The sequence below is a fragment of the Leopardus geoffroyi genome, chromosome B3 (assembly GCF_018350155.1).
Source record: "Leopardus geoffroyi isolate Oge1 chromosome B3, O.geoffroyi_Oge1_pat1.0, whole genome shotgun sequence".
NCBI classification, from domain to species: domain Eukaryota; kingdom Metazoa; phylum Chordata; class Mammalia; order Carnivora; family Felidae; genus Leopardus; species Leopardus geoffroyi.
This window is the reverse complement of record NC_059337.1, coordinates 5455093-5478338: the sequence shown is the minus strand read 5'-3', so window position 1 is coordinate 5478338 and position 23246 is coordinate 5455093. Positions and strand designations below refer to the sequence as shown.

Genomic DNA, 23246 nt, shown 5'->3' with positions numbered 1-23246 from the left:
GGCAGCATCTAGGAGTCCAAACCCATTTATTCCCAAGCGACGGAACAGATTTTTATTAGTTTCCTAGGTTTACCCCTTGACCCTCGAGCAGAATTAAAAAGCAACTCAGCAGGCTCCAGGGTGGAGAAGCCATTGGATTCCCTCCGTCCAGGGGGCTGTGCTGTGTAGCTCTGCTGTAGACTCAACCAGGCCTGGCTCACACCCAGCCCTCCCTGCCTCGGGACAGGGCACACATTTCACTTCCTGTAGGTAGAGGGTCGAGGCAGTCCCGCTAGCAGGCTCAGGAGTTGCTCCCAGCTGGTGAGGCTGCTTGATGCGCCCTTTCCCAATGCCGGGAACCCACAGGCTGGGTTAGGATGCACCTTCCCCATTCCCAGCTCTCTACAGTAGTACAGGAAAAGGGCTCTGCTGCGTGAGGCGGGAGGCAGTGCTGGCAGAGCAGGGCTGTGACTGAAGGTGGTCCCCGACTTAGCAGAGGACGTCAAAGGGCAGCTACAGACAAGCCAGTGTGCAGCATCCCAGCCCCCACCAGCCCAAGCTGTGTATGTCCTCACTCCTCTGCTGCAACAGGCGACGCGTGCATGAGGCAGCCCCTCATTCTCCATCCTGGTTGGGTTTGATAAGCCCGTATTCCACCGCTTTTGCCAGGCAAGCTGCAGCAGCCCTTGTGACAGGGCTTTCCTTGCCCTTAGCCAGCACGGACAGGATCTCCAGCACTTCGCTCTCCATCAGGCTGCTGGCTAGGTCTTTCGAGGCCTCCACCATGTTCAGTGCCACCACGGCACCCCGGTGCTGCAGCTCCTGGTTGGAGCTTAGAAGCAAGGCCTGCAGGATCTCCAGCCAGTGCGTGGTCTGCGGGAAACAGGGCAGTGCCACCACCGAGCAACAGGCTCAACCCTGGCAGAAACACATCTGCGTGCCCTGGGATCCCCCCCACACCCCACCAACCGCCAGCATGCAAGGAGTTCCTGGCCCACCTTCCCTCCCGCACTGACGCACTGACCACTTGGGGGATGCGGCTGCAGAGGGAGGGCCGCATGGAGGTGAGCATGGCCAGGCCCCCAGCAGCTGCCCGCCGCAGCAGCTCGTCGTCCTCCCCGCTATACAGCACCAGCAGCTTCAGCCGGTCGTTGCCCTTGGCTTCAAACAGGTCCTGCACCTGCAGCCAGAAGAGGGGAGGGGACGGAGTCGGCTGGGGCAAAGCCTGGCGGGACACAGGTACTTCTGCATGCCTGCCCGTCAGGACCACCCGGACCAGCCCTCACCTCCTTGCTCATAGCCAAATTACACATGCACTCCGTGGCTGCCCGGCGGATCATCTCGTGCTCCTCGAACATATAGCCCTCAATCATGGGCACGGCCTTCTCCTTCAGGATCTTCTGCCTGTAGGGCCGAGGGTGGAAAGGTGAGCCTCCGCATCCACCTCCCCCACCCCAGCGTCCCCACACAATCGAGCCCCAGGCCAAGGATTTCCCAGGGGGTATCCAAAGACCCTCCTGCACCAGGTATGAATGGCACTGCTTTCCAGCTTCTTAAGCAGGCCTGGGGACAGCATGGGACCGTGGAAAATGCTCTACAGTAGGAGTTAGGAGACCAGGGGGCTGGTGATGGTGATGCTAACAGCTAACATTTAAGCACCTACCCTGACCCCGAACTTGGACTATCTTTCTTAGTCCTCACCACGGCCCTATGGTGTAGGTGCAGGTATGATTATAACTGTTTTGCTGACCAAGGCTGAGTAGTGGATAATGGGGCCAATATCACAATTAGTAGTAACAGCTGACACATGTTGACTGGGCACGTTGCTGGGAGCCACGTTCTGTGTACTAAGTGCTTTTGCCTGAGTTTTCTCATTTACCTCTCCTTGCTACTACCCCTGTAGTACCTATGGGCACTATAACCATCCCATTTCCCAGAAGGAAAACGGAGGCACAGAGCAGCACTCGTTTGAGGTTGAGGTTGCACACCGGTAACCAGTGAAGTCAGGATTTAATAAACCCGGGGAGTCTGACTCTAGAGCTCGCACTGTCGCTGCCCAATGCCTTGCCCACTCGTGGAACGCTGGCCTAGTCAAAACTGGCCTGTCTCCCCAGCTACATAATATACAGAGGTCACCACAAGGCTCAAATAAAGCAATGACCCAAGAGTGCTCTTCACGCTGTCAAGTGCAGTCCTGGGGTAAATGCCCTCCCTGCCCAGGCCCCCTGTCCCAAGGGACCTTACCGGAGCCTCTCACTGATCCCCGCCAGGTTGGTCAGAGCCATGAGTGCCTCGAAGTTCTGCAAGCCTGAGCAGTTGAGGTGCAACAGGGAGACGAGGGGCCGGACCACCTCGTAGATCTGTGATACATCCACCTGTCAGGGCCACTCGCCCCGCCCCCACCGCCCTGAGGGGCAGAGCCCGCCCTCAGAGAGAAGGCCACCCTCCCCACACCAGGGCTCAGCAAAGCTGCCACGTCCTGTCAGTACCAAGGAGGAGCCACAGCCCAGGTCAGAGGCCACCAGGACCCAGTGAGAGGTGGAGGAGAGGCCAGGGCTGGGGCAGCAGGACACATACCCGCTCTCCAGGAAAAGTCATCTCTGGGTTGGAGGTGATGGTGAGCTTGGCAAGAGCCTGCGCAGCCTTTGTCTGCCCCACATCAGTGCCTTCCAGGGCCAGTGGGAGCAGAGCCTGTGGGGACAAGCCCATGAGTGTCCGAGATGTGTCCTAGCAGGTCAGGCCCAAACCACCAGGCCCTGAGCCCTGACCGGGTGCTCGCCTCTCTCCTCCCCCGGGCTTGACCACATTGCTCAGATCTCTTCACGTCTCCCAGGCATCCCCTTAAGCTGCCCAAACACTTCGGGAAACACCTATTAAGGGCCAGCCACGGCTTGTGCTGGGCCCCAGACCATGCAGGTCAGTGACACGAGGGAGAGGAGGAGAACTTGGGACCTGAATGGGCACAAACCTGCCCTCGTCGGCATCACTCACTCGGCAGGAAGATGTTCCTGCCGGTCATTCGTAATGCCTTCCGACCTTCGTCTCCAGTGTGGCGGCCGCTGATGCACGTTTTATAGACCACCAGGAAGGAGCGTGCAAGCTTACCTTGCCCCCTCCCTGAGCAACCACAGTGCCGCGGTCTTCTACATCATCCACCAAAGCCAGGAAGACCCTGCGGGGAGAGGGTGAAGGTGGGCGGGGGCCGGGGCTCTGGCTCACACCGCACCGTCTGGGCTCAGCGAAGGCAGGAAGCTACATGGTGGCCCCTCACTCCCAGAGGCCCACAGCCCCGGGGACCTGCTCCTCTGCAGTTACACGGACCGTCTCGAGGCTTCTGGCTGCACCAAGGCGGCCTCACCTGGAGAGCAGCTCTCGGCAGGAATTGGTCAGCACGGGGCTCTCGGTCTTCACCATGCACGTCATGGCCGACACCACGCCCGCCGCCAGCAGCTTCTTCACCCGAGCCCGCACGAAACCTGCTTTGTCCTGGGTGGGGAGGCAGCTTATTAGCAGAAGAGACTTGGCTGACTGGACAGGAAAAGGGGGACCCTCCGTACAGCACAACTGATGAACAGGAGTACAAAGGGAAAGAAACTTGCTCACACGGAAGTTTAAGCTGCTGTGGATGCCCCAGGTCAACTGGTCCCAAAGGCACAGAGGCCCCCAAAGCCTCTCAGGCTCGCTCACCTTGGGGTGCTGCTCCGGAACATGCTGCTTGGCGTACTTGGCCAGCTCCACCATCTTGGGGTCCGGCTCCTCATAGTCGTAGCTATTGGTGCAGTTCACCAGTGCCGAGGCCACCGCAAAGAGCACCGACCTCTCCTCGGACTGCCGGCAGCAGAGGGGCGGTCAGCCGGCCATCCCGGGGCAAGGGAACATGGGACAAATGCTGCCCAGGCCACCGACTCTACCCCCAGCAGGACCGCTCAGGCACCGGGATGAACGTGGGAACCTCCCAGGCCCAAGCTGGCCCCAGGCTTTGGGAGCTCACACACCCGACCCCCCGAACTCCTCCAAAGAGACCATCCATCCTGTCTGACACTGCGGGTGCAGCCCAGCAGGTCTACGCCACGGAGCACCCACGCGGGCTGCCAGCCCTCCCCACCCATCCGAGGCCACAAGAGCCTTTGGCCGAGACCTGCCAAAAGAGCTCGGTAAGTTCTAATCCTAGACGCTGTTCCCAGAGGACTACAGGAAGCCACGAGCTACCCTGCTGAGCTGGAACAGAGCCTTCAGGGCGGCCTCATCTTCCACAAACTCTTCCTTCACATCGGCGTCGAAGGTGAGGTAGGCCAGGCCCTCCACTGCCCAGCGCCGGGTGCCTGCATCGATCTGGTCATTGCACAGCCACCTAGGGACATGTGGGGCGGCGGATGACCATCAGAAGGGCTGGGGGAAGGGGCCGCCAAGACCGAGCGGGCAAAGCCACAGGCTTGTGCACCCCCTCCACGCACGAAGCAGTTCACGTGGCAGGATCCAGGAGGGTCTGCCTGGAGGAGAGCAGGGCCATGAGGAGGTCCCACCCTCCACCCAGACCTTTCTCTCGAAGGTGGGGAGCCATGGCAACACCAAATAACTCACTTTCGACACTGCTTGGCGAGTTTGAGAGTAGAGCCTTCGGCAAACTGCTTCATGCTGAAGTCCGTCCCTCCAGCCGAGCCGAGCTTGCACAGCCCCTGGAGGAGGCGGCGAGAACCAGCTGTCGGTCTCCGGGGATGGAGGCAGAGCTGGGCTCCTCTGAGCCCGGCTCTCTCCCTGACATTCTGCCCGGCCCTCTGGAGGCCACGCACATCCACCCCAGGCTACCACCTGCAGCACCGGCAGCAAATCAGCTACTGGGGTGGCCACGTGACATGCATCTGGAGAGACTGGCGTATCGTCCCCTGCGCAGGCCTGGATCCCAGCCCCTCCAGATCTACACCTGGACTTGCTCTGTTCATTTCCGTGTCAGACAAAGAGCTCTTTACAGGTGGAGCTATGACACGTGTGGCGAGAAGACAGGTGCCTCGGCCAAGGCAACATCCTCCCGGGATGGAGAAGTCCGAGGCTAATCTCATTTTCTCTCTCTGGGTTTTCAGGCCTCCCCAAGGAGGAGGACTGGCTTTCCCAAGCTGCATGGAGGCCATCCAGTGCTCAAGCCACCAGCACCTGGGGCCGCCTGCAGCCCCGCCTTTCCGCATGGCCCCTTTGACTAGCCTGGCCCGGCGGTCCTCTTCCTCCTCCACCATCTCCTCCTGGAGCTTCTCCTACCACCTCCAGGGGGCGGCATGAGTCCTCTCAGGACGAGGCTCATCTCCCCGACTGGACCGTGAGCCGCGTGGTAGAAGGAGCCAGCGCTCATGCCTCCGGCCTCGACGAGGCCCCGCACATCCCATATTTTCACCAGCATGTGCCGGAGCCGCACCCTGAGATACGGGCCACCCAATACCCCCGCCTGCCCACCCACCCGTGTGCCCAGCCCAGGCCGGCACGTCTCACCACCAGCGCCCGGATCCGGATGCTGTCCTTCTCGCTGCGCTTATACAGGTCCTTCAGCAGCGAGACGCCGTTGGCAGTGATGAACGAGGCCCGCTTGGCCTTGCCGGCCGCGTGGATGAGGGCCTCCACGGCTACCAGCTGCTCTTCCTCCTGCTCAGAGGCACACAGAGCGATCACGCTCTCCATGACGCCACTCAGCTCCAGGGCCCGGTTGCCGGCTTCGCATGGGCCCTGCAGGAGGCAGGACACGGTCTGGATGGCCCGCAGCTTCCCGGCCAGCCCTTGGCCCTCAAACCAGCTCCTGAGGGGCACAGGGTGACAGCTGTCACACCAAAGCTGACATAACGGGACCCTCCTTCCCCCCCCCTTCCCATCCACCGGCCAGGCATCTGCACTACTTAGGCAGGAACAGCAAGAAAAGCCACCAATGGGAAGACTAGGACGTTCCCCAGGAGGCCAGCTGCCCATTTTCTCTCTCTGGGCTTTCAGGCCTCCCCTGATTATATGCCTGACATAGGTTACTCTCGCTCACACACCGTCCATTGCCTTTCCTGTACTCATCAAGACCTGAAATTGTTCTGCTTAGTTTACGATGTGTCTTCAGCCCCACCTGTCGCCTCCTTAAGGGTAGGAGGACTATCACGCTGCACCACCGCGTGGGAACGGATACACAGCAAGTGCTCAGGAAGCACAGGGAGTGCTCGAGGACATTGCTGCATCGTAGAACGGATCATAGAACGTCCCCGGGGAGGCCACTTTGGGAAAAGAAGTGTCCCTGTCCCCGGCTAGGCCTCCCCCAGGCTGCTCTCCCTGCTGAAAACCTTTCCCTGCCACCCTTCCCTGAGGGGTCAGGACCCCTGTCGGAGCCCCCGGCAATGAGACAAGGGGCCAATTCCCTTACTTGATGTAGTTTTCGCAGAGTCGGTGGAAATTCTCCCTCTCAGCATCACACTTCAGATCATCGAAAAGCTTGCTGAGGAGGACGGAGGCGCTCATGCGGCTGTTCGCCGTCACCATGAGTTCCCCAGGAGGGTCCTGCACAGAGCCCCCCACCTCCAGAATCTTTTTCAGGCCTGAAAAGACACACTATTTAGGCAGCAGAATGCTAGTTCCAACCCCTAGCGGCAAAGGGAGGATGCTCCCTGGGAGAGGCACGGAGAAGAGGGACCTCTCAGGGACAAGGGCACAGGGCGTGGACAGCCACACGCAAAGCAGGCTCAGAGAGCATGGCCAGCTAACCACCACTGCCTATGGAGGCGGCTCTGGGGTCGGGGAAGGAACTCAGAAGTGAGGACCGCATGGGGGCACCTGGGTGGCTCAGTCAGTTACACATCTGACTTCAGCTCAGGTCATGATCTCTCAGGTTGGTGAGTTCGAGTCCCGCGTCAGGCTCTGTGCTGACAGCTCAGAACCTGGAGCCTGCTTTGGATTCTGTGTCTCCCTTTCTCTCTGCCCTCCCCCACTCATGCTCTGTCTCTCCTTTCCCTCTCTCAAAAAGAAACATTAAAAAATAAATAAATAAAACTAAAGAAGTGAGGACTGCATGGTGGCCCTACCCATGGGGCCAAATGTTCTGGGGACTCTGAGGCTCCTGGTCTGTAAAACTGAAGGGGAAAATAACACCCATGGCTCACACCATGACTGGGACACTGAAGGATGAGCCCCCGCTAAATGTATTCATGCAGGGACTTTGCCAAACCTTCCTCACTTACGTTTTAAGGGAAAAGAGAAGTACGAATTAGTTAACGAATATATGCGTGTATGTATGTACGTATGTAATACTCTTTTAAAGTACTCTCTCTGCCCAATGCAAGGCTCGAACTCATGACCCCAAGATCAAGAGTTGGTGTGTTCCACCGACTGAGACAGCCAGGCGCCCTGAGAAGTATGAGAAGTATGAATTTATATAGTAAACTTCTAAGCATTTTTTCTCTGAGTATAGAAGTATGAATTTATACAGTAAAAGTATGAATGAGAAGTATGAATTTATATAGTAAACTTCTAAGCATTTTTTCTGAGAAGTATGAATTTATATAGTAAACTTCTAAGCATTTTTTCTCTGAGTATAGAAGTAATTTACACTCACTGAAAAAACTTCAAACACAGAAAGGTGGTCCAGCCTCCCCCTTAACCTGCGTGCAACGCCTGCTCGATGTACAAGCATGTGCACATGCTCACTGCTGAAGGGGCTAACTCTGAGTTCTCTACGGATACGGTGCAGCCACAGGGTACACTTCAGTGCAGACATATGGCAAGGAACAGTCCCCACTGGGGATAACTCGGCCCAGTCACCCAAGCAAGATGTAACACATACGCTCAGTAACCTTGTCCTTCTTTAAAACTGATCACCAACCTTGGTCAATGACCCAGAGGGTGAGGCTGTTGTTGGGGTCCTTAAGAGACTTCCGGGGCACTGTTTTAATCAGGAGGGTCAGAGCGTTGTCCCGACCTTGACCAGAGACCCCCACCTCAGTCAGTAGTTCCAAGAGGTTACTGATAAGGATCTTCAGCTCCCGGGCAGGATCTGGCAATGAAAAGACATTAGTGGGCTCCACAGTGGCCCAGCCCTGTCTGGCCCCTGAACTTCCCCTGTAGGCCAGGGAGACACAGAAAAGGGAGACCTGCATCCTGGGCTCTGGCCTGGGCTCCAGCCTTCCCTGCAGGTACCCTGGCTTAGAACCTAGAGTCAAATACTGTCCCCAAGCCACATTCCTCAACAACCTGCAGCTGCAAAGAGCTGGCTTGTTTGGCTGAGCCCCTTCCCCTCCACGATCGCAACACCCAAAGGACCGTGGACCTGATTGTACTCACCCACAATGATGGCGCCTTCTTTGCCTCTGAAGCCTTTCTTGACGCCTTCCTTGAGGGCATCAAATATAACCTGCAGCAGGTGGCAGGCAGCCAGGGACACGGCCTGGTTTTCCACGCCCAGGATGGAGACTACCCGCCGAGTTCCCAGCACGCTCAGGGTTGCCACTGTCTGTGTGGGACAGAGAGGGACAGAGCCTCCAGTTGGTGAAGGGCAGCTACAGAGACCCCTAAGTGTGAGTTGTGAGTGTGGCCAGAGGGGGAGAAAACATCTGGGTGGAAGGACCAGCTCCAAGTGGAATCAAAGTGGGCCTGAGGGTGTGACCAGGGGTAATGCCAGGATTATTCTGCTGGAAAGGCTTCCTAAAGAAAGCATTCCAGAGGCATCCACCACTACCTCTCCTCTCCTCGGCTCCAGTGACAGGAGACAAGGAACACTGTGGCCCCAAGAACAGCTGCTTTGGTTCGTGTTTCCCTAGCAAGGAGTCACATAAGTCTGGACAAGCTCCGGGACTCAGCTCCAGGGACACCTAGTTCCTTTTCAATGCCAAGTGTGAGGCTCTGTCTACAGTCTGGGCATGTGGACATGCATGGAACAGACTGCAAGGTCTCTCTACCCCATTTCTAAGCTGGATATTCACACTGGCACAGGCAGGAAGGCAGAAAGAGGTAGATGCAACTCACATGGTTTCACCACTCTTAGTCTTGGGAGACCCAGAAATACAACCTGAGCTTGGCCCAAACATCTTTCACAGAATGTCCCACAGCTCCATCCCTGATCTAGGAATCACGGGTGCCTCTGGAAGGAACCAAGGCTCGAGTCCCTGTCCCCTGGGTCCAGCCTGCTCAGGCAAGAGCGAGGGCGCAGACTTCATCGGGGTAGGACTGTTCTTGTGGAACTGTCTGTACTGGATGTGCCCCGTCTATGCTGAGAATCGGTTCAGGGTCAAGCCCCGCATATGTGGTCACTGTCTCGATGGTCCAGATGCTGTGGGTAACATCACTGACCACATCATTCGCTGGAGGATGCCCCGCAGGGGAAATGCCAGTTTGATGGTTAGGAAAGGACAGGGACCCTTCTCCTGGTACCAAGCTTCTCTCACTGTGTGGATGGTGCGTGAGTCTGGGGCCAGGCATCTCTGAGCCCGCCGCACACTTTAAGCCCACCAAAAGCAAGGGCTTGGGGTACCGGTGGGCTGCTTTTGCTCTTTTCAGGCCCCAGCTCATCCCAAATCACACTGGGCTTTTTTGAGCTATTTTAATTTTTCCTCTCTTGTTACAGGTCTCCTTGAACTCTGCCTTCAGTTCTTCTGGGAATACGATGAGGGGTGGGTGGGTGGGTGGAAGGAGGGACAGACAGATTGACTGAGGTAGCAACCCCGCCCCTCCGCCTTACCTACCCGAGACTGGTGCTCGGAGCAAATGCCGACCAGCGTGCGCAGAGCCGCCAGCATGAGGTCGGCCTCACCCGTGTCCAGCAGGCGTTGTAAGAGCTGAACCCCATTGCTCCGGAAGATCTTCTCAGCCCCGGCATCCTCCCGGGCCAGCACCACCAGGTTCTGGGAAGCCTGTGTCAAAGGAAGTGCGCCACAATGCGGACACTACATGCAGCACAGGCCAGGGCAAGCAGAGACCCTGAGCTCTGGACCTCACTGCTTCCACTCAGCACCTGAGTGACCTTGGCCATAAACTGAACCTCTCTGAACTGCAGTTTCCTCCTCTGTAAGTAGAAGGAAGAGCTTGCTCTCGGGATTGATGGTTAGAGTAAACGGAATCCAGAGTCCCTGGCAGAGCCCGCCTCAGTCACCTCCATGGCCCTAGCCCTGGCAACAAGGCGCTCAGTGAACACAGATTCCCTCTCCGTGGCTCACACTCAGGCCCCAGGCCCTGTAAGCTGTCGCTCAGGCTCTGGGAGCTCGGCTGCCTGATCTGAGGAGGCGAGCAGCAGCTTCTGGGCCAACATCAGCACACAGGGAGGGGCAGCTCCAGTGGGAGTTCAGCCCCCACTCACTCAGTCCAGACATGGATATACCTTCTGCTTTTTCTCGGTGCCTTTCTCTTGGGGGTCCAAGAGTATCTGAAACATCTGTTCCACTTTGGCGTCCGTCGAGGACATGTACCGTACCTACGACAAACCAACAAGGCATGGAAGAAATCACTCTTTTAGCCAGAGACATCACATTCCCTATTTGTTCTCTTCGGCTCCTCCCACGGCCTGGCTCCGGTCTCCGGGAGGCACAGCTAGGACATTTGGGTTTAGGGCGGGCACCAAGCTACCTTGGGCAGGAAGAGACTCGCCTGGCAGCTTCACCCAAACTTCCCGCGGCTGTTTTCCTTTCTGAGCGGCTTCCTGCTTGGGCAGGACAGGTGGCGCCAATGCTGAAGGCAGTGCCATTCAGAAGGGCGGGCATCCTGTTGGCCATGAGGCAACCCATTCCCACTGCTACCCTCTATGCTGTGGCAGCACGGGTACTCTGCCCACGACACAGAACTCGGCATTGACGCCTACTGCAAGGGAGCCAGGAGATCAGGAGGTAGTTGCTAATGCTCCCTGTGGCTCCAGAACTCTCCTCTGACAACTTCTTTCTTTTTTTTTTTTAATGTTTATTTATTTTTGAGAGAAAGAGGGTGCAGGTGAGGGACAGAGAGAGAGGGAGACAGAGGATCTGAAGCGGGCTCTGCGCGGACAGCAGAGAGCCCGATGCGGGGCTCAAACTCACCAACCGTGAGATCATGACCTGGGCTGAAGCCCGATGTTTAATCGACTGAGCCACCCAGGTGCCCCTCAATCAGATTATTTAAAAAACTTGTCAGAAATCGGGGCACCTGAATGGCTCAGGCAGTTAAGCATCGGGCTTCAGCCCAGGTCGTGATCTCAAGGTTCGTGAGTTCGAGCCCCGCATCGGGCTCTTTGCTGTCAGTGCAGAGCCCGCTTCAGATCTCTATCTCCCTCTCTCTTTCTGCTCCTTCCCTGCTCACTGTCTCAAAAATAATAAATGAAATAATAAAATAATCTGATTAAGACCATCCTAGGCCCTCCCCCCACCCAGGGTTACGGACAGGGGCACATACCTAGCCCGTGCACCACTCCCGGCTTCCCCCTTTGCATTCAGGGCAGACGGAGAAATCTGTCATGGCACATTCTGCTAGCCCCGGGCCATCTGCTTCCTAATCCTTCTCAACACAGGGCCCTAGGAAGCTCCTGCTGACCACACAGAGCTGGCATGGAGACATAACGATGTGCCTTCCCAGGTCTCAAGCTTTCAGTAAGGTGACTGCCATGGTATTTCCTGCTTTCACTGTGCCAGCGTTGTAACATCACGTTATCTGATTAATTCAAGCTTGGACATTGTTCAAGATGGCCTTCAGATATTTTTTCTCCTAAGGTAACTTTTAAACATATGTACTATACAGACAATGTCTGTTCCTAGATCATAAAGGTAATGGATGAAGCAAAATCTCCTTTGAAAAACCCCATCGGGAGGGAGGGGGGAACTGACTGGCTCAGTCGCTTAAGTGTCCAACTCTTGATTTCGACCCAGATCATGATCTCACAGCTGTGAGATCGAGCCCCACCTTGGGCTCCACACTCAGCGTGGACAGAGCCTGCTTAAGATTCTCACTCCGACTCCCTCTGCCCCTCCCCCACTCGCATGAGCACACTCTCTCAAACAAAACATCAATCTACTCCTTTACCAAGGAGTCATGCTGTTATCATTCTGACGTATATTTTTAACAAGATTTTTCTTCATATTTACACACCCAAACGGACCCACAGAAAAAACATGGTATCATTTCGAGGGTGTATGTGGGGTAGTGTTTTAACATAAACAATATCAGGGGCGCCTGGGTGGCGCAGTCGGTTAAGCGTCCGACTTCAGCCAGGTCACGATCTCGCGGTCCGGGAGTTCGAGCCCCGCGTCAGGCTCTGGGCTGATGGCTCAGAGCCTGGAGCCTGTTTCCGATTCTGTGTCTCCCTCTCTCTCTGCCCCTCCCCCGTTCATGCTCTGTCTCTCTCTGTCCCAAAAATAAATAAACGTTGAAAAAAAAAAATTATAAAAAACATAAACGATATCATACAGTGTGTGTTACAGCCCACTTGGCTTTCTCATTTAACAAGTAGCCTCCTTCCACCTCTATACACGTGGATCTACCTATTCTTGGTGACGACGGCATAGGAGTCTATAGTTAGGGCAGCACCCAGTTTATTTAGCCATTACCCTATTGCCGGCAGTAAGACAAAGCTCCAATTTAATTTTTCATTACTACAAACAAGTCTGAAATAAACATACACATGCCTGCTTGTGTACATGCGCAAGGCTTCTCTAGGGAACATGACTTCGAGCCCTGCCTCGAGCTCTGTGCTGACAGCTCAGAGCCTAGAGCCTGCTTCAGATTCTGGGTCTCGCTCTCTCTCTCTGCCCCTCCTCCGCTCGCTTGCGCTCTCTCTCTCTCAAAAATATATAAACATTAGGAAGAAAAAGCTTGCCAAAGAGACAACCAAAAAACGGCACGTTGCTGTTATTTCTGTTTGCTTTTCCCTAAATACTAGCAAGACTGAGCCTCATTCCATAAGCTCATTTGCCATCAGTATCTCCTCTCTGCGTTTATACCCTTTGCCCAGATCCATTGGCCAATGTCCCTCTACCACCTCTCTCTCCTCCACCCCATGTCATTTACATACCTTCTCCTGAATCTGGCCCCCGATGTTTCTCAGGGCCTCCTGGAAAACTTTGTTCTTGGGCTCCAGGCTCACGCATCTCTGCAGGTCAAGGACAGCCTGGTCAAGACGGCCCAACTTCTCTAGGGCTTGGCTGCGCCGGTAAAGTGCTTTGACATCCCCTCCGTCCTTTTCGATGGCTGAGTACAAACGGGAGCTCCGTCAGCACCCATGAGGCCACCAATCTCCAGGCAAGAGCAGTAGGGGAAAGATCTCGAGGGCCAGAGGAAGGTGGGGGGACAGATGTGGGACTCAGTAATCCAGCCTCAGAAAAGGTGAGGGTAGCTGCAGAAAAGGAAATGCCCAAGGAAGTGGGAAAGAAAGAAAGCAGAGGTGTTTCAGGGGCCAAAGGAAAAGGAGAATGTGAACATGCAGTGCTCCCAGAATCCCTGCCCCCCAGGAGAAGCCCCACAGCTCCACACCACCGCCCACAGTCCCCTACCTTTGGATGCTTCGGTTTCGGCTTTGTCGTAATCTTCCTGCAAGAAGAGGTTCAGGGGCTTGAGAGGCTGGTCATCTCCCTTTCCCAGCACTAGCGGGGCAGCAGGGTAGTTCCCTAGAGCCACTCGATTCACCACCACCCGGAGGCCCAAGAGACATCAGACCAATGTAGGTGGCCTGGGAAGGTGAATGCCCAACCGGGGCCCAAGCAGCAGCGAGACGGGGAAACCGGGCCGTGGCAGGGCAGAGGAAGGGCAGTGGGCTCCCTCACCAGCTTCAGGTGGCAGGCGGCCCGGTTTCGGTGCAGGATCGCCTGGTCCTGAGGCGTCGCACCCAGACCCAGGGCCTGAGTGTAGGCCGTCAGGGCGCCCTCGTAGTCCCCGCATTTGAACAACTCGTTGCCCTCCTTCCGCAGCTGCTCCACTGAGCTGGCCTGTGGAGGGAATGGGTGGAAACACTGGGGGTGGGCTCCAGCCAGGGCCGGGGAGCTGGGAGAAAGGAGACTGGGGGTCAGGGCCAAATCCCATGGAGGGCCAAGACTTGGGGAGAAGGAGGGTCGGGAACGGTCAGAACAGGTGGGAAGTAGCCATGGCGCGGGCGGGACGGGTACGCACCCCGGGGGCAGCCGGCCGGGGCTCGGGGGTGCCTGGACCACTCACAGTCATCGCAGAGCCAGAGTCCAAGGCGCGCGCAAGCGCAGTCTCTGGGGCGGGGTGGGATCAGGCTCAGATATCTGACGTCGGCCGCCCCGCCCCGGTCCTGCGTCAGAGCGGGTGTCAGGGAAGGGGCGGGGCCAACGCGAGAGCGCGCCGGGCGAGGGGGCGGGGCTCGGGTCCGCGGCGCAGAGTAGCCGTGGGCGCGCCTAGTGTGTTCCAGCCGAGATCCGCAGGGGGCGCGCGGCAGAGGACCCAGAGGGAGGCCCGAGGCTGCCTGGGCGCCGACCCCCTGCCCGACTGCGGCAGAAGTGCACGAGGTCGGCGGTCATCAGGGCCACGAGCAGCAGGGTATAGAGGCCCAGCGCTAGGAGCGGACCCCGGCCCCTGTGGGAGAGGCGAGAGTATCAAGGTGCTGGCCCTAGGCGCGCGCTCATTGCTGCAGCCTTTGGGTTACTGAGCCCCTTAGAGTCCGGAGAAAGCTCGGGACACCCCTCTCCCCAGATAAATATAGAATTCCTAACTAGAAATTCAGAGGGCTCGCAGGTGCCGTGAAACCATTCATGGACGGATTCAGGATTGAAAACCCCACCCATAACGGGTGTAATCCTCGGACTACAAAATCCTCTTAGTCTAGACACCCGTCCCACCCCGCCCCAGCCCCTCGATGCATGCAGCGTTACCCGCTTACACAGCCTCCTGAACTTCCTCCACAAAACTGTTTGTAATCATGCATTCACGCGATTTTCTGTTCGAAGTCGACCCCTCCACTAGTCTGTACTAAGCCTTCCGCCCCAGAATTTAAAAACAGAGCCCCGGATGCTGGAACACCCTGTCTGGATCCCAGTGGCTCTGGGGCTGGTGTTCTCACCTGAGGAGGGGTGGGGGCGGAAGGGCGGACAGGTTGACCTGGTACAAGGCCTCAAATTCAGCCCGGGTGCAGCAGGAGCCCCCTGCAGCCTGCAGGTGACAGCAGTAAGCTTCCTCCGGGGTATCCGACAGCCGAGGACAGAAAAAACCCGGGTAGTGGCGGCCATCAGCATCCCAGCTAGTCTGGCACAAGTGGGGGTGGTGGGCCAGTGCTGAAGGGAGGAGCAAGGGGGCTGGAGACGGGCAAGCATGGTCTGCCCACACCCCACTTCGACCCCTCTGGAGAGTGAAAAGGACCGTTCTCAAAAGCACAGATTCCTTTCTCCCCACAAGCTCCCCAGAGCAGCCCATCCCCTGCTGAAATGATAGGGGATCTGAAGAGGGGCACGCGCAGAGGGGAGAGGAGAGCGCTGTACCTGAAAGAGAGATGGGCTGAGCAAGCGTCACCCAGCCGAAAAGCAGCAGCAGCCCCGCGCTGAGGGCTGTGAGCAAAAGGCCCAGCCTCCTCTGAAAGTCCATGCGCGGTCACCTCCACCTCGGTCCTGGCCATGGGAACCCCGACATCTCTCTTTCTAAGCCATGGCTGCAGACAGTAAGGAAATAAAAATCAAAACTACAAGGCCCCTGGGCACCATTAACACAAACCTGAAGCTTCTCTGTCACCAACCTCTAGAGAGAGATGAAAGGGACTGAGTTTCTATCTTCTGATGGAAAACGTGGGGTCTGTGTCTCCAAGCTGCCTAAGGTTTTCTGAGCTGAAGGGGGAAAGCCTCAGAAGACCAGAAGGCAGAAGCAAGCATGAGAAGCTGAGCCATGAGCCTGACGAACAGACAAGCGTTTCTGTCTACGCACTCTCACCTTCCAGGCTGTCGTGGAAGCCTTGGGAATTCTGATCATTCCATTTCAGGCCCCAGGGACCTCAGTGACAGCTCTGGAGCTTTCCTCCCTAACTTCTGCATCATGACAACCACCAAGACTAGCTGAAAAACAAGGGCAAGTCCTTCCATTAACTTTTCCCTTGAGCCCTCGCCTGCCCCAGCTACCAGCCAAAAGCACAAAAGCTACCAGTCTGATTGGAGAACTGTACCTCACAACTAGCCAGTCCCAGTGCACAGGAGAAGCTCTTCCAGGGTCTCCGGGTCTCTCTTGCCCCTTAAACCTCATATACCATCTGCTGTGACAGGGGATTTCTCTAGGAGGCTGATGGCCACCAGCCAGCAGTGTTAAGTGTTTATCCTAGGGCCTACTGAGGCCTGACAATGCCATGCTCCCAGAACAGCAAGACAACAGTTATCACCCGAGGGGCCCACAGCAGGTGCCTGGGGACTGAAGCAGGAACACTTAGGGCACAAGAAAGAAATGCAAACATTTTGTCCAGGCACCTGAGAACAAAGAAGACAGTTCTTGCAGAAACATCACTGCCGCCTGTGAGTCTACTGGGCAGGCTTCTAGTGTAGGCTCCAATTTCCAGAAGATCAGGCCCAAAGGTGAGGCTCCCATGCCCATAGCAACCAGTATCATCCCTGCAGGGAAAACCACTTTTGGACCACTTTCAGAATTTTCAGAGCATTGACAGATTGAAGGTTGGCTTTTCATGGGAGGAGAGGATCCTCCTGGGAGAGGCCGTCTTTGACCCCAGAGGCTAGGTGAACTGCCCTTCCTCCAAGGTACCATAGCCCCCTATGTCTTCCAGCCCTGGATCTGGCACACTGTGAGGACACTGTGTTATTTCTTGTTTGTCTTCCTCCTTCCCCGAGACTGTGGCCTCCGAGGGAGCCCCGCCATGTTCTTCCTGCACCTTCCGGAGAGCGCCTGCGCCAGGGGCTGCGATGCTGAGGGCAGCTCCCAAACTCCCTTACTCTCTCCGCCAGGGTATCAGCTGCAGAGAACCAGTCTGAGCCAGAACCCTCCCCCCCGGCCTCCGAGGCGCCAGGGGGCGCTGTGAACGCTCCGTCCCGGGCTCCAGGGGCTCTGGGGACCTCAGTCGATGAGCTGAGGCGATGGGCTCCGAGGCCACGCAGCTAGTGGAGGCTGCCGACTTCGCAGCTCGCAAGCACCGACTGCAGCGGCGGAAGGACCCCGAAGGGACACCCTACATCAACCACCCTATCGGTGGGCGCACCGCCTCGGGAGCAGCCGCAGCGGCGTCTAGGGGGTGGGGACCGGGACGGGAACGCGGAGGGCCTACACCTCATTGAGCCCCTGCTCTGTACCAGGCTTTGTGCCAGGCACCTTTCGTGTTTAAGCCTCACAACAACCCGGGGCGGTAGGCATCACTGTTCCTCTGCACAGTTGACACCCAAAGAGAGTAAAGGACTTGCCCAAGGTCATCTGGCTAGTGAGAAGCCACATCTGGCTCTACAGAATCCACAACACGCAGCCTGGGACTCCCTCAGTTCTGACTTCCTGCTTTGCCCCGTCAGGTGTGGCTCGGATCCTGACCCATGAGGCGGGAGTCACTGACATTGTGGTGTTACAGGTAACTCTCGTCGTTCCTCCACTAGGAGCTAGGGTGGGGATCAGGGGCCCCATTCAGCCCTGAGCACCCCTTGGCTGGAGCCGCAGGGCTAAGTGGAAGCCTGTCCCCAGGCCGCGCTGCTCCATGACACAGTGGAGGACACAGACACCACCCTGGATGAGGTGGAGCTGCACTTCGGGGCACAAGTGCGGCGCCTGGTGGAGGAGGTGACAGATGACAAGACTCTGCCCAAGCTGGAGAGAAAGCGGCTGCAGGTGGAGCAGGCTCCCCACAGCAGTCCCGGGGCTAAACTGGTGAAGCTGGCAGACAAGCTGTACAATCTGAGGGACCTGAATCGCTGCACCCCAGAGGGTACGCTCCCCCCACCTGCCCTGAGGGGAAGGGGAGGGACGCCCACCTTCCCCAGGCACAGGTTGGTCAATTCCCCTGGAAAGAAAAGAGCCTGGGCTTTCTTGTTGACTCCCCGAGCTAATACTAGACCACTCTGGTCTCCTTTCACACCGTAGAAATAACAGTAACTGGGCCCAGGGCAAGTGTTCTGGACAGATCCCATCAGGCACTCATCTCATGGCCGTGCACCATGCCCTCCAGGAAGTGGGCAAAATCCAATACTGTCCTGGATGTCCTAGGAGCAGTTTTCTGTCCGTTCTCATGCAGGATGGTCTGAACATCGAGTCCAGGAGTACTTCGAGTGGGCAGCGCAAGTGGTGAAGGGGCTTCAGGGAACAAACCGACAGCTGGAAGAGGCTCTAAAGCGGCTGTTTAAGGAGCGGGGGCTGACACTCTGAGCAGTGCTTGCAGCCACCAGGTGGCCCAGACTTCAGCCTCCTCTGGCCAGAAAGGAATCATATTCCAACCTTTTGGTGCCTCTGGATCTCACTCCCTGATTTATTCAGCCCAGATATCTCTCAATGTTTCCTGCCAACTAAGCTGAGCCCTGGATTGAGGAAATCAGATGCAGCTCATCCATTTCTAACGCATTTACTGCCCTTTCTCCTTGGGTCTCTTTGCTATTTTGCATGGGCCAAAACCCTGCCCCCCTGCCCCCCCCCCCCCGGGGACTTGGGCTTATATAAACACTCGTTCATAAGTCATGGAAAATAAAACATTTTGGGTAAAGGTTTAAGTTCTTGCTGCTCCTTCCCCAACCTCCTGAATGGGGAACTGGGATGCGGGATTCAGCATGGCAGGGTTCCAATTGTGTGTCCCCCGGGGAAAGGTTCCTCAGGTTGAGCGCCTCAACCCCTCTGAGCCTGGTTTCCTTAACAGTGAGACAGGCTGTGTAATTATTAGGGTTAGATTATGTGACGTCTCAGATGGAGCCTGACACATAGGCGCTCAAAAAATGGTAGTCGTCGTCCTCCTTAAGAAAACGGGACGGGATGACTGACGTTTTGGAAAGGAATGCCACCTGCTTACTGGCTGCTCTTGCTGAGCCCTGGAGAGACCCCAGGAGCAGTATGACAGGGCCGGTGGGGGACTGCGGGTCCCAGACCGCAGCCCATCCCAGGTCTCAGCGCTAGCCTTCTGCCAGTGCCTTGGGTTGCTAAGTGACATGGACTTCCGGGCACCTCCGGAAGTGGTCGGGGCGGCCCAGCCCGCGAGCACTGGGGTGGGCGGAGTTTAGGATAGGGGGCGGGCCGCTTCGTGGCGCCGCGGGCAGAGGTCTTCGGGTGAAGGGTGTTAGGTCACTGCTGAGCAGCTGGGGCTTATTGGCCCCTCGGAAAGGGTACGCCTGGGAGGTGAGGAAATCGTTATTAGGTCAAAGGCCATTTCGTGCTAGACCACGATGGTTACGTACCCAACGAACGCCCATCGCGGTGTCTGTCGGGGGGACAATGGTGAAGGGCAACAAGGTGGCCTTTAAAAGGAAAGGAGTGGGGCACCTGGGTGGCTCAGTCGGTTGAGTGTCCGACTTCCGCTCAGGTCATGATCTCACAGTTCGTGGGTTCGAGCCCCGCATCAGGCTCTGTGCTGACCGCTTGCTCAGAGCCTGGAGCCTGCTTCAGATTCTGTGTCTCCTACTCTCTGCCCCTCCCCCATTCACGCTTTGTCTCACTCTGTTTCTCGAAAATAAATGTGAAAAAAAAAAATTATAAAAGGAAAGGAGTTTATTGGGGCGCCTGGTGGCGCAGTCAGTTGAGCTTCCCACTTCCGCTCAGGTCATGATCTCACGGTTTTTGAGTTCGAGCCCCGAGTTCGACAGCTCAGAGCCTGGAGCCTGACTCGGATTCTGTGTCTCCCTCTCTCTGCCCCTCCCCTGCGCGCACTCTGTCTCTCTCAAAAATAAATATTTAAAAAAAATTTTTAATAAACATTTTTTTTTAAAGTATAAAGGAATCGAGTTTCAAGACCATCCCAAGTAAACAGATCAGCAGAGTTCAATGTAATCCTCTTAAGGCAGACTGGGGTGTGGTATGTTTTGGAGAATTTTGGTTTTAGTTTTTTAATAAATTAGTTTGGGGGGGTAGGATTACAGGATTTTTAAAAATTTTATTCCCTTAAACTTCATATATATACACACATACACATATATACACACACATATGTAATAAATACAGTTTTTAAGTGACCTAAAATTAAGGCCTCAGGACAATAAATCACCCTACTGAATGCAGGGGTAAATTGTCACAAGGTGCTTGCTGTTTTACAAAAACACCTTTTAACTTGTGTTACTTCATCTGTTCTTTATAATAACCACATGAGACAGTGAAGGGTAGGGATACTGTTCTACTTTCACAGAGACAAAATGCAAGGCTCAGGGAGGTGAGAAGACTTGTTAACGATCAAATAGAGAGACAGTAACAGAAGACCACAATCCCCTCTCTTTTTGCCTCACTACTGGGCCTTTAAAAATTTTTTTTAAGTTTATTTACTTATTTATTTTTAAGTAATCCCTACACCCAACATGGGGCTGGAACTCACCATGCCAAAATCAAGAGTCTTGTTCTGCTGACTGAGCCAGCCAGACGCCCCCTACTGGGCCCTGCCCACCCTCCCCCCCCCCACACCCCGCCTCTGCCCCGGGCCTTTTTAACCAGACAAAAGTGACCACACTGAGATCAGCTCCAACTACTGGACATGGTAAAGATCAGGTCTGAAGTGGCTAGTGGGGCTGGATGGATGATGAGTCCAAGGCCTCCCTAGATGTTTGATTTGAGCCGATGTAGTAGGTATCTGTTTTTTTAATCTGTTAAATATGTATTTTTAAACAACCAGAAACTTCAAAGTTCGAAGTACAAAATAAGGAACTTTTTCCCCTGAGCCATTTGAGATTACGGGCATACCTTGAAGACATCGTGGGTTCTGTTGCAGACCACGACAATAAAGAGAATATCACAATAAAGCGAGTCAAATGTACTTTCTGGTTTCCCAGTGCATATAAAAGTTAGGTTTACATTATACTGCAGCATATTAAGTGTGCAACAGCATTAGGTCTCTAAGAAAATAGTATATGTACCTTATTTTTAAAATACTTTATTGCCAAAAAAAAAAAATGCTAACCATCATCTGAGCCCTCAGTGAGTCATAATTTTTTTGCTGGTGAAATATCTGGCTTGATGGCTGCTGACCAGGGTGTTGGTTGCTGAAGGTGGGGTGGCTGCAGCAGTTTCTTAAAATAAGACAGTGAAGTTTGCCGCACTGACTGACCCTGCTAATGATTTCTCTGTAGAGGACAATGCTGTGTGATAGCATTTTACCCACAGTAGTACTTTTAAAATGGGAGTCAACCCAGATTTAAGTAATATTGCAAATCCTTTGTTGTCATTTCAACAGTCGTCACGGCATCGCACTAGTAAATTCCATCTCAAGAAACCACTTTCTTTGCTTATCCACAGGAAACAACTCCTCCTCGCCCAGTCACGTTTGATCCTGAGATTGCAGTGACGACTCAGGCCCATCTTCAGGCTCCACTTCTGATCCTAGTTCTTTTGCTGTTGTTTCCACCGCGGCTGCAGTGACTTCCTCCACGGAAGTCTTGACCCTCTCAAAGTCATCCGAGAGTTTGGCATCAGTATTTCCCAGTTGGAATCCTGTTAATGTTGATATTTTGGTTTCTTCCCACGAACCTTGCACGTTCTTAATGGCATCTAGAGTGGTGTGAATCTTTTCCAGAAGGATTATTGCCTGTGCTTTTGGTGTCCTAAGAAATCACTGCCAGATTCCTCATTAAGATTTCCTCCTATTTTCTTCTAAGAGTTTTATAGTTTTAGCTGTTACATTTGGGCCTTTGAACCATTTTAATTTTTGTATATGGTGTAAGATAAGCTTCCAACTTCATTCTTTGGTATGTGGCTATCCAATTTTCCCAACACCATTTGTTGAAAAGACTGTCCTTATAGTACTTGGAGTATTTTATCTTAAGTATATATCACTCTGTAAACCTTTTTTTTTTTTTTTTTTTTTTTTTTTTTTTTTTTTTTAAGCAATCTCTGTACCCAGCGCTGGGCTCGAACTCACAACCCCGAGACCCAGAGTCGCATGCTCTACCAACTAAGCCAGCCAGGCACCCCTGTAACTTTCTTTTCCTTTAGCAATGCTCATGAGATGTATCATGTTGATGTTCATAAGTGTTTAGCTCACTCCTTTGAACTACTTTATAGTATTTCGCCATATGAATGGACAGTATTTTATTTATGCATTCCCCTTTCTGATAGACAATTAAGTTTTGTTTTCAGCTTTTCACTACACCACGTAATGCTCCAGTGAACATCCTCATCCTCAAAAATTCCTTTGTGCGTGTGAATCTTGAGGTGTGCTTATATTTCTTCTGAACAAGGACCCCTGGAATAACACTTAACATTATTGCTATCTAGAATTCTCATTCTGGTTCTTTTTAAGCTATATTATAATTTATAGCCAGTGCTTATTAGGTATACCCCCCCCTTGGTTGATGCACCGTGGATTTTTTCCCCCCAAGTACACCTTTTTTCTTCCACTGAAGTTTTGCACACTGCAAACTCTCAGCCTTTGGATGTTTGAAATGTCATTTCCCCCTCACTCTGAATGACAGTGTAGCTAATACCAAATCGAGAGTTAGTGGTTATGTTCTCTAAGTGTGAATGTACTATTCCCTGGTCTTCAGGTACCCTGTTCACTGTGGCTGTCTGCTGTCATCTGATAGTCTTTCCTTATGGAGTTTCTTTCCTAAAAATCTGGTTGATTTTTAGGGATTTATTTGCAATATACGTAGGTGAGGATTGTTTTTTTTAATGTACCTTTCTTGGAACTTGGGTGAGTACTTTCACAAGGACGCACACCTGTCTTTCTTCATTTCTGAAGAGTGCCTCCACTTTCCTTTTGAAGGCTTCTTCTTCCCTATTCACTAGTCTCTCCTAAAAGAGCTACTAAACATTATGGTAATGCTTCTAAATCTATCTGCCATATTTCTTTTTTTTTTTTTATTTGTTTTTGAGAGAGAGAGAGAATGGGGGAGGCACAGAGAGAGGGAGACAGAGGATCTGAAGCAGGCTCCAGGCTCTAAGCTGACAGCACAGAGCCTGATGCGGGGCTCAAACTCACGAACCGTGAGATCATGACCTGAGCTGAAGTCAGACGCTTAACCAACTGAGCCACCCAGGCGCCCCTATCTGCCATCTTTCTTAACCTCTCTTTTAGGTTTTCCTTTTATCTCTGTGGTGTGGTCAAGTAGATTCCTTAGTTCTGTTTTCCAGATCCACAAAAGTCTCCATACCATTTGCACAGAATCCAGTGTTTATCCCATATGTAGACTGTATTTCCATAAAGCATTGTTTGGGGTCGCTTCTATTTTGTCATGTTTCGCTGGCAGCCTCTGCTTTGCTTTCCTCTGCTCTTT

General features: G+C 54.3%; 3 protein-coding genes across 4 annotated transcripts; 1 reads left to right on the top strand and 2 right to left on the bottom strand.

Annotated features, from left to right (window-relative positions):
* Positions 1–9: 9 nt before the first annotated feature.
* Positions 10–14190, bottom strand: UNC45A (unc-45 myosin chaperone A). Of its 2 annotated transcripts, none has more exons than XM_045452293.1 (20): positions 14086–14190; positions 13698–13859; positions 13428–13464; positions 12950–13125; positions 10298–10390; positions 9666–9833; positions 8269–8437; positions 7811–7981; positions 6359–6530; positions 5458–5758; positions 4561–4655; positions 4189–4330; positions 3667–3807; positions 3338–3465; positions 3085–3151; positions 2557–2670; positions 2224–2339; positions 1266–1383; positions 1004–1159; positions 10–852 (listed from the first exon to the last, which is right to left on the bottom strand). In XM_045452293.1, the coding sequence occupies exons 1-20, from the start codon at positions 14089–14091 to the stop codon at positions 595–597; spliced, it is 2790 nt and encodes a 929-aa protein (XP_045308249.1). In that variant the 5' UTR covers positions 14092–14190; the 3' UTR covers positions 10–594. The 2 variants fall into 2 exon arrangements, with proteins under 2 accessions (XP_045308249.1, XP_045308248.1); XM_045452292.1 differs by having other exon boundaries at positions 14041–14161.
* Positions 14191–14311: 121 nt separating this feature from the next.
* On the bottom strand, positions 14312–15605 carry LOC123584455 (protein shisa-like-1a). The gene is made up of 2 exons (XM_045452318.1): positions 15366–15605; positions 14312–15161 (listed from the first exon to the last, which is right to left on the bottom strand). Exons 1-2 carry the CDS (start codon positions 15466–15468, stop codon positions 14947–14949), a joined length of 318 nt encoding a protein of 105 aa, XP_045308274.1. The 5' UTR covers positions 15469–15605; the 3' UTR covers positions 14312–14946.
* A 1316-nt stretch (positions 15606–16921) lies between these two features.
* HDDC3 (HD domain containing 3) lies at positions 16922–18554 on the top strand. Its single transcript, XM_045452317.1, has 4 exons — positions 16922–17061; positions 17373–17428; positions 17539–17779; positions 18086–18554. The coding sequence occupies exons 1-4, from the start codon at positions 16950–16952 to the stop codon at positions 18214–18216; spliced, it is 540 nt and encodes a 179-aa protein (XP_045308273.1). The 5' UTR covers positions 16922–16949; the 3' UTR covers positions 18217–18554.
* The last annotated feature ends 4692 nt before the right edge of the window (positions 18555–23246 follow it).

Excerpts from the sequence above, each read along its gene's own strand:
- UNC45A (XM_045452292.1), bottom strand. The coding sequence starts at position 14,091 with ATGACTGTGAGTGGTCCAGGCACCCCCGAGCCCCGGCCGGCTGCCCCC. Across the intron at positions 4,656-5,457 it reads TCCGGATCCGGGCGCTGGTG|GGGCTGTGCAAGCTCGGCTC; the intron begins GTGAGACGTGCC and ends CGCCTCCTCCAG. Across the intron at positions 1,384-2,223 it reads GGGATCAGTGAGAGGCTCCG|GCAGAAGATCCTGAAGGAGA; the intron begins GTAAGGTCCCTT and ends TCGGCCCTACAG.
- HDDC3 (XM_045452317.1), top strand. The coding sequence starts at position 16,950 with ATGGGCTCCGAGGCCACGCAGCTAGTGGAGGCTGCCGACTTCGCAGCT. Across the intron at positions 17,062-17,372 it reads CTACATCAACCACCCTATCG|GTGTGGCTCGGATCCTGACC; the intron begins GTGGGCGCACCG and ends TTGCCCCGTCAG. Across the intron at positions 17,429-17,538 it reads CTGACATTGTGGTGTTACAG|GCCGCGCTGCTCCATGACAC; the intron begins GTAACTCTCGTC and ends GCCTGTCCCCAG.
- LOC123584455 (XM_045452318.1), bottom strand. The coding sequence starts at position 15,468 with ATGGACTTTCAGAGGAGGCTGGGCCTTTTGCTCACAGCCCTCAGCGCG. Across the intron at positions 15,162-15,365 it reads TCAGCCCATCTCTCTTTCAG|CACTGGCCCACCACCCCCAC; the intron begins GTACAGCGCTCT and ends TCCTCCCTTCAG.